The 14,681-nt window shown below is 32.3% G+C and overlaps 2 protein-coding genes across 25 annotated transcripts in view; both read right to left on the bottom strand.

The window, feature by feature from the left end:
* The window catches only part of LOC148623874 (muscle-specific protein 300 kDa-like), a 183,505-nt gene extending 178,385 nt beyond the window's left edge, over positions 1–5,120 (bottom strand). For all 18 annotated transcript variants that reach the window (XM_088566150.1, XM_088566144.1, XM_088566155.1 and 15 more), the window contains exon 1: positions 5,062–5,120. The gene's annotated coding sequence lies outside the window, so the exon portion shown is untranslated. The remainder of the gene's footprint in view (positions 1–5,061) is intronic.
* A 2,278-nt stretch (positions 5,121–7,398) lies between these two features.
* The window catches only part of LOC148623877 (adenylate cyclase type 10-like), a 51,395-nt gene continuing 44,112 nt past the window's right edge, over positions 7,399–14,681 (bottom strand). For 3 of the 7 annotated variants that reach the window (XM_088566157.1, XM_088566158.1, XM_088566159.1), the window contains 5 exons: positions 14,531–14,627; positions 13,446–13,561; positions 9,778–9,898; positions 8,255–8,450; positions 7,399–7,876 (listed from right to left, as the gene is read on the bottom strand). In XM_088566157.1, the coding sequence (XP_088422283.1) occupies positions 7,577–7,876; positions 8,255–8,450; positions 9,778–9,898; positions 13,446–13,561; positions 14,531–14,627 (830 nt within the window). In that variant the 3' untranslated portion in view covers positions 7,399–7,576. Of the gene's footprint in view, positions 7,877–8,254; positions 8,451–9,777; positions 9,899–13,445; positions 13,562–14,212; positions 14,326–14,530; positions 14,628–14,681 lie in introns of those variants that run through there. The other 4 variants (XR_015919525.1, XR_015919528.1, XR_015919526.1 and 1 more) reach the window with 4 other exon arrangements.

The raw sequence follows: 14,681 nt of genomic DNA on the forward strand, positions 1-14,681 counted from the left end.
TCAGCTAAACCTAACGGTTTAGGAGATATATGCGAAAAACTACTGTCTGACCTCTATGTTCTATTTTTAATGACAACGGCCATGTTTTTTGACGGATCAAAAATCCCCACATCGCTCACCTGGTTAACCATTTACTTATTTGAAAAACTTGAGGAATGAGACAGTCAAATGCAAGAAATGCTTTTCATGGCATTTTCATGACCTGAACCAGAATTTTGCTAAAGGCAACAATTTTTTAATTTTTTTCAAAAAACCTGTCTTATGACCCCTAAGTTCCATTTTTAGTATAGGCATATCTATTCACGGATTAAAAATCACAAGTCATTTTGAGCACAATACACTAAAGAACTATTATGCTTATTTTCATTCAATGATCTTTAATGGTTTTAGAGAAGATTTTCTAAGTTGTACATGTGAAAAAAAAACAACAAAAAAACTGTTTCAGGGGTCGTAACTCATACATTGGTAAATGAACGGTTTTGAAAATTTCGGCATAGGTCCTTCTCATGATGCTTAACAATTTTACCCATTGCCAGAAATTTGCTCAAAGCAACGTTTTTGAGTTCTTTACAAAAAACTGCCATCTGACCCCTATGTTCTATTTTTAGTAATGGCAGCCACGTTTTTTCTTGAATCATCAATCTCAACTGTCAATTTGTGTGGGATACCCTAAGGAACATAAATGTCAACTTTCATTGAATTCTGTGCAATGGATTTAGAGAAGATTTTCAAAGTTGCACATGCGAAAATACAAAAAAAACTGTTTCAGGGGCTGTAAAAATCCAAATCTTAGATACATAAAACAAAGTTCTCTTTGGTGAACAAAAGATCCCTAATATTGTCTGACACTTTTGTTTACATCAAAATCAATCAATCAATCCCAAATCCTTTAATCCATTTATAATCTCTTTGATCAATATCTCTATTTGTTCTCTTTTATTGAAAGGTAAATACTCATTTTATCATGATTATTCTTCGTATTATGATCTAACAGATCATGACTTAAACTTACTCTACCAATATATAAACTGACCTTTGAAATTTTGTATCTATATTTCACTTTTAATAAAAACCTGAACCTTTAAAGAACTCTTGCTAGTATAAAACAGTTAAGAGTTTTCATTCATTTTCAAAAAGATTTTTATTACTGTAAGCGTATTTTCACGGATTCTGTCAAGTGAACACATTTGCAGTTATCAATTTTCAGGCTTCCAAAAAAATTATTAGTGTTGTATAGTGTTAAAAATCAATTTCGTGCTACTATTTTTCACGGTTTTCTGTTCATCGCGAAAATAGTAAAAATTAGTATGTTTACAGTATTACTAGTAAATTAATATATATAATTAACAAGTGCTTTTATTTCACCTGAAATCTACAGAAGAATGATATCTCTCACCACTATTACAATGGCAATCCTTTGTATTAATTACTTTTGGTAATAGGCCAAACTGTGTCCAAAATAAAAAAAAAATCCTCATTTTTTTTCACACAAAAAAAACCTGGGAAACCCTGGCCTACCACTCACAAATGAAATAAACCTAATTTGACTTCAATGCCCTTCACAGGGTAGAAGAGTTGAGATAACTGCACTTTGGATCATGCCTAAACCCTGGTGACCCCCACATACAGCAAAAAACTACAAAAAATTTATCCTTTTTTGGCTGACTGACTCATTATTCTGCTTCAGCCCACCCACTCTCCAACCACCTCCTCATCTATCCAGCTCTGTGACCATCTATCTTTAATTTAAATACTGGTATACATATTACAATCAGCATCAGTACCATGATGCAACTAATTTGCATAAGTTTGTACATCATAAAAATCAAGACATTTTTTTCGAAGAATGGAGCATGGCAAGGGTTGATGTAATCCTTTAAGATTAAGTCTTTAAAAGTATATTTAATCTATTTAATAAGGATATAGCCTTTGCACAACCTCATCTTAGTTTTGTCCAGGATGTTTTGTTTTTGATCAGTTGGTACAAATTGTATAAGAATCTTCAATTTCTTAGCTGGTAAATCAAAATTGACAAATTTCCAGTCAGGGACCTCCAATGATAATATTTTATATATCTCAAACTTGTAAACACCACTAACAATGGAATTAACCTTCTTCACCACACTAATCATACATACCGATTTATATGTACCAGTAATCATTCTAATTTCAGTTACATAAAATTCATTTAAAATTTTTGCATAAATGGCAGAGTACTTACAAAAAATGAACTGCAGCTCAATTAAATGTAATGAAAAACTTAGTCACAGATTAAAGATATTTATAAAATACAGACTATGCATGTTAAACAATTGTATACACCAACAGACAATGATGGCTGAAAGGAAGTCATGCAATACATATGCAGTGATATTATATGCTATAAAAATAAGGCACTTTCCCCTAATTAATGTTTCCCAAGAAATTAGTTGAAATTTATCCGAAGAGGTTAAGTTATTCTCTAGTGTGCCTGTCCCAAGTCAGGAATTTCTGGCCTCTGTATGTCTTGTATTATTTTTACCTTTAGTTTATTTTTTATGATACTTGAGTACATAGGGGCAATTCTTTGCTATACCTGTGTATAATGATGTTCTGGGACAAGCTGCAGCCTGTCGTGTGGTATGAGGATTTTCTCATCGTTCATTAAGGCCAACCGGTGGTCTCCGGCTGATATTTCATCCTGCCCATGATGTTGTCTCTTTGACATATACACCATACCTATTCTCATTATATAAATGTAGTCAAAGTGCTTGATAAGGTGTTTCTGTTCAAAATTACATTGTTTAACTGTTTATGACTTGTTCTTTTTTCTTAATGTTATTCTTCATTATATTTTTAAAGTTTTGTATGTATTATAGGTTCAACAGGTTGGGAATAAGTCTTGAAATTAGGGTTAGCTACCCATTTAGGACACTACCCTTTGTATGGTGGGTTTTTTGCCCATTATAAAATTAGAAAGTTTGGAAAATATTCTTTCTTGACAGATGGAATAACTAATGTATTTGAAGGATATTTTCTGAAGAAGGTACACTTTTAATTTTAATATCTAAAAAGTTGCAGGCCTTGAAATATTGCATTTAACTTGGTTCTGCAACTTTTGAAATAATAAAAATTAAAGTAGTTACTCCAAATTGCACAAATATTCCTACTTTTAAAATGACATATTAAAAAAAATATGGGTTAAAAAAAAAACCACTACATATTGGGTAGTACCCCAAATGGTAGAAATAACTAACTTCTGGGTCTGTTCCCAACAAGATCAAGGCTTTGTGAGTGTACTGACTTTATTGTTCCAATTACCTAATATACAAAAAGAAACCAAAAATGACACACTTGTCATTTTTGTAAAAAAAAAAGGATGAAGTAGTTTTGAAACAGGCTAACAATATCACTGATGTGCAATAAAAAGTTAATTATCAGCAAGCTAGTTTTTCTTGGACTATTTTTAAATGACTGTTTCTGTATCACTGTATTGCAGAATGGTACAAGAATGATGTGGATATGAATTTAAATTGTTCAAAAGCCATTCGGAACTACTATGCCCATTTATGGTAATGGGAAAATATAATGAAATAAATTGTTAAAATGCTCTGATTATCTGTTCAAAAAATTGTTTAAAGGAGTATTTTTTATTAATAAGAAAATAGTTGCAACAAATTTTGAATTAGCTTTCTGGGTTCTAAATGTACACAAGTTAAAAAATCTCCCCAAGGCCATATAGCATCACATTGCCATAATACTATGTTTTTCACCAGGATGCTATCAAAATGTGATGCTATAATTTTTAGATGCAAGATGCTAAAGGAGAGTTCACCAATCTCATTAGTGATGTCATATTCACTAATTTCCACATCATTAAGTGTCAAACTAAATAAACAATTAACAATTTCATGATTAGAATCCCAATTTTCCAAACTTAATAGCTTTGTTATTTTACATCCAATTTTGTGAAATGTTTCATTTACATAAAAGAATTCATATTTTATAAGTGAATTTATAAATGTTTTACTAGAAGAATAAATTTGAAACGATATTTATATGTAAACCTCTATTTTCATACAAAATTGTTTTTAAAATTTTATGCTCATATACTCTAATTACTGAATATTTATTTAAAAATTCCACGGAAAAAGAGTTTTATTGGCAGTTTAGGGAACCAAAAGAATTTTTCAATTATCTTAAAAAACCACCAAGTTATGATGATTTAAAGTTGATGCCCCATGCCACTCAATGGATTTTTTGCCAACCAAAACCAAATCACAGGTAAGTGATGACATCAAGAACTCTCATACATTGAAATTCAGGTGTTACCAGGATGCTACCTGTAAATCTTATGGAGAAAACTGAAGTTAAAAAAGGCATCATCTCCTATATCCTAGTCCCCAGATGTTTGATAAAAAAATTAAAGCAGAACAATTGCATTTTTAGTAAGTTAGTCTCTAGACTCTACTAGTCAGAGTTGATCTAGCCATTTTCAAGACAGTAGCAATTCTCTCCAATCTGATCACAAAAAAAATATTTCTGAATTAAAATTGTTGCATGATGCATGTAGTTCATTTTTAAAGAGAAAAAAATCAGCTATCTGTTAGTTTTTCTAAAATTTTCGGCATACACTGATTTCACAGAAGAGGACGAAAAAATCAGTTGGTGAGAATTACTTGCTGGTGACAAACTACTCCTTAACCATTTGCATTACATTTATAATTTTGACTATCGGGTACGTGTGCTTGATGAATACTATACACTGACGACTGTTTTATCTTTTTTTTCAAATCGTGCAAATTTCAATAAATACAGATACACCACGGGCACTTGTTTCATATCAGAAATATTATCCACTTCCCTTCCATTTAGATAAGAAATAAGTGCCTGTTGAATAATTCACGTATCGGTACTTTCAAACATGTCTGAACAAGCCATTTTGCAGTAAAATAGAATTGACCAGTCTTTAATCAGACTTTGTTGGTATCGGAACTTAGATCTCATTAATTTACTTGCTATTTCGTAAGCTGACACCCCGTCTTAAATGTGCTTAGCCCATATATCATCTCAACTACTTACTCTTTTCTCATGTCACTTGTTTTGAGAGCGCTTTAAACAATATATCACCAGAGCGTTTAATACAATGAATAATGTAGGTAAAGCGTGTCATAGACGTAGAGCAAATGAAAACAAAAAACAAAAAACAACGGGTATGGAACCGAACTAGTTTTCAAGTAGGTCTTTTTCTCCAGGGACATGGCAAACCTAAGCAATCGGTGGATGGACATCGCTGTACAAAATTTTGAAAAAAATCACAATACTCAAACAAATTTTTATACCAGTATTGTGCACAATACCGGTATACCAGTATTGCGATTGTCAAGTACAGGAGATCCTTTAGTTCAACAAGCTCAGAAACCACTCTTATGTAATTTCTACTTCATTCAAATACTAATGACAATAAATTAAGCTCTAAAAAATTAAGGTACAATGTAACTTGTTCTGTTTTTATGTTGTAAAGTCATCTTTTGGGGCTTTATATAAAAAAGCTATTAGTTTTTAGTGTTGTTACTTTTAAAAAAAGTTTCATGTATTGATTTTAACCCTATGAAATATAAATGCAGATTTATAGCTAATCTCAATATCCAGGACAGAAAATTTAATGTATAACAAAAAAAAAAAAAAAAAAAAAAAAAAAGAAATAGTTTGGTGTTTAATTTTATTCCATAGCTGTACAGTGTTTAAAGACTGTTAGGAGTAATAAAAAATAACAAGCATTCTTAGAGTATTGCATGGAAATACAAAGTCCTCCACTGGAAGAAAAATCTGTTGAAGAGAAAAGAATGCAAACTTCATGAATAATTGTTAACAAGAGAAGTGCATATAGGTGAGTTTGCATTAATATTTAAAGTCCAAGGCTATAACTTTTGTATGACCTATACTTTTTAAGCGTCCAATACAAATTTCATAACGCTTGATTGGATGGTAAATAACTGAGGTAACGTCCAATATGAAAAATTCTGATTGTAAAATACATTAAGGTTTGGGATGGTTAGGTGACCTAAATTAAGTTTTTCATTGGTTAATAAATATGAGGGGCCTGATGGGTTATTTTCGTTCTTCATGATCGGCACATTTTCGCAATCATGATCCATTCAGTCAGAATGTGACTGTTTTTAAAGGGTTAATTTAGAACCTGGGAGAATTCAACATGTAAACAAGTAATGAGCCAGTAATGTATTTGATTGTAGCTTAATTGAATCAAACTACAACACAAACAACCGGATTCTGAATCTCTATTATCAAGACTGATTGGGGATACTCTTTTTATATTTTCATAATTTATTTTCTGCGAATCATGATTGACAAAAAAATCAACTCCTGAATCGTGATGAAACCGCCCATCAGGCCCTCCAAATATAGCTGTATAATAAAATAAAAAAGACTTATAAAGAGTTCATTTATACATTAATATAATACAGTGAATTGACAACAACAGTGAAATAGACAACAAAAACAAATATGAACAATTAAGTAGCTGTCTTTGTAAGAATCATGCAAAACCTGAAAAATGTGATACACCCCAAAAAAGGCTACATACTTTTATTTTTGTAATTAGGTTGTTTTATGGGTGTATACTATGAAATATGTAATTATTCATTCAAATCTGCCTACATTTAAGAGATAATCGACATTGAAAATCCAGTATATTCTATTGTATTTGAGTGCCATTTACAGAGTTATCTCCCTTAATTTTGAAATCTACAGTGCATTCTATATAATTTTTATCTCCTAAGAGCACGGGTTATATGAAAAACCACATGTTAATTTCTGTTTACTATGACATTTCAAACAAAATATGAAAAATAAAAATATGTAGGCTTTTCACCAATGAATCACATTTTGCATGATCCTTAGCTGGACCCCTACTTAACACTTTTATATATCATTCAAGAAGTGTTTGAAGTATCTTTAAATATAAATGAATATCGGATTGAAAAATTCATCAGACACAATACAGTTTAATTCATGTTAAACAATTGTAACCTGATCGTCATTTCTTGTGAGAAAACAACTTACGAACTTGTTTTGCAACTTTCTAAAAGTAAAGTTACATGTATCTGAAACACTACACTGTGCATTCTCAAAAGTATAAAAACATTATATTGTAAAGTCATAGTGTCCATGTAATTTTTAAATTTATGCATAAAATGATTAAATCATTAAAACCTGAACATCTTACACTCTTGATTTAAACTTTTATTTACTCTTTCTAAATCTTAAAGTATATGAAAGAGTTGGTGGCCTTGGATGTAACAGAAACATAGTAATTGTTTCTGGTCACCACTGGCAAGAAAAATCCTGATTTTGTTTTCATTTGAAAAAAAAGGTTTCAGTAAACTATTCACAACACAATTAAGAACAAACAAAATAATTTATTTCCTTCTTACTGATAATCATTATCAGTACCCATGATATCCACACAAAACAATTGAACACCATTATTTTACATTATCTGGGTATAAATAGTCCACCGAACAAAGAACATCCAGTAACATCAAAGTATGTAGAAATAGCAGGTACTCATTCTATATTATCTTGCAACCAGAGGCCAGGTGTAAACATTCTCTGCAGTTGAGAATGATTCAATCCATTCAGGGTGAAAGCGGTTTCCCTTACCCAAGTTTCTTCTGAACCAATTCAGTTTGTGATTTCTAATCCAGTTTAATTCAAGTTTGTTACCCTGCTTTTTGGCAGTATTTATTGCCTTGAGCAAACACCACCTTGAAAAACAGTACTTGTGCTGAAGAATCAAAAGATATGCTTCTAAATGGAAATATCTTGGCTGTAGAGAAGCAACCTTCTTCACTGCAAAAGACAGTCTTTTGATATCCTACAAAATAAGTCCACAGGATTTTTTTTTATAAAAAAATATAAAAAAAAAAGACAAATTGTTCTTGTTCGTAGGAAACTAACTGATACTATATTTTTTATTACATATCTTTTTATTTAAAACATCACATTCTCAAAAAGACTCTAAAATGCTATAATAGACTTTTAAAAATCACTGGCGTTCAATCTTCCGTCATTGGTAACTTCTAAATCATGACTTCATGCTAAATGACATATCACTTCTCTTCTTTTTTTTCAAATGCCCAAGCCATTTGTATTTAACTCATTTCTATTAGCTGGTAACTTTGATTTCTGTACAAAAACTAATCTTATGAAGAAATTGTTAAAGTCAATTTGAACAGTTTACACAAAAACATACTTTAACACAAGCATCCTGCAGCTCCTTCCACAATGCCTTAGGCTTGGTGACTTTGCTTATACTAAGAGAGACAAGCATAATTTCTATCTTTCTACAGAGTATGTAAACTGACAGGAAATTTATTTCATCCAATTCAAACATCTCCCAGTAGTCAAACCAAATTTGTGCTTTGACCCATTGATCATGTCTGCAGAACCTTTAAAAGTATGGTACATTTTTATTAAAAGGAAATATGGACAGTGAAAATAGAAAAGCATAACAAGATCTGAATAAATTACAAAGTTAATTTATAAAAAAAGATTTATTTATTTCTTCAGCTGGTCCATTTACCATTATATGGAACCATGGATCCGGAACCAGTCAAAAATGCTGGTCATTGACCGCCAAATTTTGCAAATGACCGACGACAATTTTCCAATATTGGACATAAAAAAATTGTCAACCCTTATAAATTACAGTCTGCATGGTTTTATTAGTGTACAAACATCCTGTCTACCAGTCTCCTAATTGTTTATTGGAAATTAATTGACAGATGTGTGTCAATTTTAGCCGATGTGCAGCCACCTGTGACTGTGATTTACCTGTAACTGATTAGTTGATTGCACAATTGAATTAACAGTACACGTGCAGCCCGTTGCCAATACGAATTCATCAAAGTAACTCGGAGAATCTTCATACATTTATTAATTAAGAAAAAAGATTGACAAGTCCACCATTTTCCCACCAATATTTCAGAGGTAATGAAAGCACATGGAACTGAAACTTCGAATCAGTCATATATGTAGTTTGTAATTATTAATTCGTCTTAACATCTTGAATCGTTGTAACACAGAAGTCAACAGACCATTTGAATCAATAGGCAAAATGTGTTCACGATTTTCTTTTATGAATAATCAACATTTTTTTCATCGCTCGGAAGTTTTCGGCTGTTTGCCTATGTGATGAAAAAGTCTGAGAGATACGATGTTTTGTTTACATGTTGGAACGTCCATTTGTGGTCGAAACCAAACTCATTCACTCGCTCTGATATTTTGTAAAAGACAGAGTATGTGATGAAATAACACACTTTCCAATATTTATCTTAAAATAACTACATAAAAAGTTTATTGTCAATCTGAGCATGTTAAAAGACTGACAAAAACGTCAGCTGAAGCTGATAAAATGTCCAGCATGGGCTGTCAAAATTTCCAGACCCTTGTATGGAACAGTAGGAAATTGCATGGAATGCATTGTTTTCAAATCCAAAATATGGCAACCTTAAAAAATTTAGTTTAATTTTTAAATACTTTTCATCTACATGTACTACAGGTATCTTGAATACTAAAATAGTGTTTTGAAATAATTATTTATTACTAACAAATTGTTCATGATGATACAGGCCAAATAGTACAGTTGGTCACACAAAAAAGGATAATTGGCCACAGCTACACTGCTTCAATTCATTCATTGACTATGACCTTTATTAGCCTACACAATGTAAAGACCAACTAGTGCCTATGTCCATTTTAACTTCTAGCACCTACCACATAGCTATTGCTATTGACAACATGTATCTAGGGAGCATATCATTGTACATAGCATCTGGTTTACTCATTATGTAGGTGGCAAAATCTAAACTGTCATCAAAAGATTCTTGGGAAACACCTGGAAAAAAGAAAAAAAATCAAATATATTTAGATCATGTAAATGCAGTTTTATCTTTCTCAAAATACTTTAAACAAATACATTACAGTTGAAGACAACATTCAAACAATCATTTACAACACACATATAAAAACTGATTGATAAGCCTAAAAGCTCCTTAAATATCAAGCAACATTGCTGAGTATATGTGGAAGTTCATTTTATTCCTTGAGTTATGTATAGCTATATTTTAAAAAATTTCAGTGATAAACATCTCCTATCTACACAAACACAAAGAATTTAATGAATTTATTGACAGAAACTGTCAGTGTAATTGTACATAGTCCCATGGGTTTCATGCTAATACTTGAAATATTAGTTGGTTGATCTTTATAAAATTTTACAATAAGATTCCAAGCCACAAAACGAAGATAGGTATTGATTTTGGGGGTTGTGATCAAATCTTTTTAAAGGGCCAAAAAGGGGCCAAAATACAAGCATTTCATAAAATTTTAACAATATCATCAAGTAAAAGCACATAAATGTTTATAAAATTGTTAAAAAAAGTCAAGACTTCATGATTTTGGAGGCTAAGACTTGAACAATAAAAGAATGAAGGGCCACAAACAAGCATTTTCCTGGTGTCTTAGTCATTAACTTGACTAAGTAAATGGAAATCTTTGATATTGTGCCATTAGTCCTAGTCCCGGTATCTATAAATATTCATTACCAGTTGTTTAATCTGCTTCCTAATCTGGTTCCCTGGTCAATATCATAAGCAACCCAAAGATCGCTAAATGTACCTCTTTTAAAAAATATCATACACATGTCTATGTATGTTTTTTGCTTGTATGGGAACGGGAAGTTCACATTAAAAGATGAAATAATCTGTTAGCATTAAATTTGTGTAATATTACCAAGTTTCCGATTCAAACACAGGGGCTCGTTACAATTGACTATAAAGGTCATTAACATTATCTATATACAGCCATTGCCAATTGTTTAATCTGGTTCCTAGTAACCAGTTGTTTTGATCGAAAACATTCCAGTCATCACGATTAGAAAGAGTAATCGTATCAAGCAAACCAAGATTCTAGCAATAGTCATCCAATTGATAGACCTGTAATTTAATTAATCTCTGCCCAATTTTAGAGCATATCACATTCATGTGATTTCGGATGCTAAAAGAGTAATCAAGGGAACCAAGGATATAGCGGTAATCAAAAGAATGTAATCCAGGGACAAAGACCAAACATGGAAAACACCTACACATCAAAGAACATAAAGTAACTAAAATCATACATACAAAGTAACTTGGACTCCACTAAGAACTGGGAGCATGGACCAGGTGCACCGGTAGGGTATGTGTCCTCTGCTTTTCTTGAAACACATGCCGAGCTGCTCATAAAAAAGTCAAGTCTAGGGTAGACGAAAGAGGAAAGGAAAACTATGACACATTGAAAATATCAGTTTTCATGGCGCAGATGGATACACCGTAATGATCCACAATTTCATGATGACGACCATAAACCTTCTGTAGTGATGACTTCAATCTTGTAGCAACATAACCCTGTTTCAGAAGCCTATTTGTAAGAATTCTAGCATGATAAAAAAAGTGCGTAGTTTTAGCAAGCTCTGGCATAACATATGAGTTGTGATATGAACACTCCATATGCAGGTGCTGAAGGGATGTTGCCACAGGTGAAAGGAAACTGACAATTCTGAATGAAAAGTCATCATGTTTGTCATAAAGTTAGGTCAATAGTTTTCCTTTACCATCAATTTCTAAGTGTAGGTCAAGATATGAGACTGACTTAACAGTGTCTGTAGTATCCTTTATCTCAAGTTCTTTGGGGTAGATGCAATGTACCAAATCCCCAAAATTAGGATTGTGTAAAGATAATACGTCATCCATATAGGGGAAACTGAGATAAAAGAATCTAGCGAAACAATATTCTTTCTTTCAGATCAGATATATAAAGTCAGCCTCATTAGAGTAAAGGAATTGGTCAGCAAGTAGAGGAGCCCAATTTGTTCCCATTGGAATGCCGACTGTTTGTTGAAAAATGCGTCCACCACACTGGCAAATATGTTGTCGATTAAAAATTCCAGCATTTTGTAAACATCTTCTTCTGTATATTTGGAAGATGATTTGAAATTATTTCAATTAATCCAGTACATAGACAGTACATCACAATCATGGTCCTTGGCAGAGAGACCACAGGAGGATAGCACAGATTAATGGTTTTCCACAGTCTCCTCTTTGGAGAGTGTGGTAGCAGTATAGGTCTTATCACTGCTATTATTTTCAACATCTACCTCTGATAATAAACATTGGATGTAAAACGTTTTGCAGACAAAAAAAAACAATGTTCTTTTAGGCTTTGTCTGCTGGTACAGCAACATAGTTGTCATGCATAGTAGACAATGTTTGTACTACATTGGGGTCTTGGAAAACTGATGTAGCATTGGCACTCATTGACCTACTTAAAACTTTCATTCGTTACAAAATTAAAGACTATTTGACGATTAGTGACTTGAAGACTCCAGTCTTCGATTTAACAATGTAGGTTAAATCTGGCTGCTGCTAAACCATAAATATTTTTGTCTTGTGGAAAAAAAAAATTCTCACTCAAAAAAAACCAAGCTGCCCATTGAGGAGAAAATTGTTCCCTAGTTTTAAGAGGTTGAAATTCTGTTCCTCCATGCCACCAAGTCAGACCACCTTTAGCATAGCTAAAATACTGTTCAAATTGGCCTTGGTCTACCTCGAAACTTATTCAGACTCCCATTTTGGTTATTAGCTGCACATGACAGAAAACATGTGGTAATAATTTGATTACTGATGTTTATAATTATTACATTGTTATCTACTATGGGGCTATTAATGCCCTAGACTACCCTAACATGCAATCTACTTTCCAGTTTTCGAATAGAACGTTGCATCAAGGGTGCTTTTTTATGAATATCCACCAGTGGCTGGGTGCCATAAAATTTACTAGTCAAATCAGACCACCGATGTTGCTTGTACTCAATCAAAGTGAGTTTTATTAGCTCCTGTCATCAGACTAGTTAATGACTAATGTCAAGGACTAAACCATACTAACAAAGGAAGGTTGAGATTAATTTTTCGGATTGTGACTTGATCTAATAAGGAATTAGGGGTCAAAAAGTCTTGATAACTTGGATGAAAAGAAATGGATCTTTGAAATTGAACCACAAGCACAAAATACCATGCCCACAAAGAAAGGTTAGGACTAAAGGGACAATAAAGGGTCAGTTCTTTTCTGGTCAAATTCTTTTCCTGTGTTAAATGACTAGTCACAACTGAAATTCAAAGTTGAATCAAGCTTGAAGGGTGTGAGCTGTTCAAGGTTGATTTGTAGTCATATCAAACTGCACCCTTTTATTCACAATATTGTTACAATATCATTATGGAGAACAGAACTTCTAACCACCCTTTATAAATAAGTTTACATCGAATTTCAAACAAGGAAAATACAAGTGGTTGTATTTTCTGCTAATTAAGATGAGTATACAGAAAATTAGATTTCATCTGGATACTTACTCCAATTCAACATGATCTCCATATTGATTGCATGGTACCACGTTTTCCCTAATGTGCTGTATTTCTTCATGTTGTAGGCTCGGATCTTATCCATGACTTCTACACATGCTTCTTTGCTACAACAAGTATCGTATGTTTTAAGTAGCTAACATTTTCATTAGTTGAATTTTTTGTATATCTGTTTTTAATATAATTGAACTTCACTCACTCAAACTCGAATGGCTCAAACACCCCAGATTTCTCGAACACAATTCAAAGTACCAAAATTTTCTCCTATATAATCAGTATAACCTTGGTTTTCTTGAACACTTGAACTGACAAGTCGTCCGTTCTAAAATAAATCTTAGAGAATAACCCTCACTATCTCGAACTCGTCAGCCATTTTGTCAGCTTGGGTAGTAAAAGATGTGAAAACTGAAACCCTATCATTAATCAGTGTCATTTTAGTTAATTACGGGTAATATTTAAGTCATCACTAATTTGATTTTAACATAAACTGATTGAAGTTTGAGAATGTTCCGAAGTCTGTATGATGAAAGCATCAAAGAAAATCAGATTAAAACACATTATTGACCAATGAAAGGAACTTGAACTCTGAACACTTTTAAAAGCGAAAATAGTATTTTAATGTCCACAAATCAAGATAATCTTCCGAAAGCAAATGAAAGAGATCCACAAACTTACAAAACCTTCATAGGAAGTAAACAATTTCTAACGATAATGTCGAACTCGGACCGGTAACAAAAAAAATCCGAAAATATACGAACTTAAATTTCTCGAACTCCCAATAACTCAAACACATTTCAATGGTCCCTTGGAGTGCGAACTACCGAGGTTTGACTGTATATGGTATTTGGTCAATGACTGGCACTACAAAATACTGTACAAATTGCCTCCAAATCAATAATTTTTTATCTTTTACATGTACTTTTCAACAGAAATGGTGTGAAGCTTCTTGGGTTGACTTCACAAAAAGAAGCTCTTTTATAAGTATAAAAATGGATATAATTATATTATTTTTTTACAACCAAAGGTTTTACGAGAATAATTGTAAAACTCATGTTTACATCATTTTTAAGTCTTACTTATTTGAGAAGATAAGATTCAATGCCATTATAGGAAACACTGATCTATCAATTTCTGTATACTTCATACTGTCAGCAATTTCAAGGACAACAGTTCCTGAAACATGAAAATTTAAAGGGAAAAGCTTTGAACTCAGGTCCTTAGACTGAT

This window comes from Perna viridis, chromosome 2 (assembly GCF_037379345.1).
Source record: "Perna viridis isolate PV_CMFRI_1.1 ecotype Kerala chromosome 2, ASM3737934v1, whole genome shotgun sequence".
In the NCBI taxonomy this organism is placed as follows: Eukaryota; Metazoa; Mollusca; class Bivalvia; order Mytilida; family Mytilidae; genus Perna; species Perna viridis.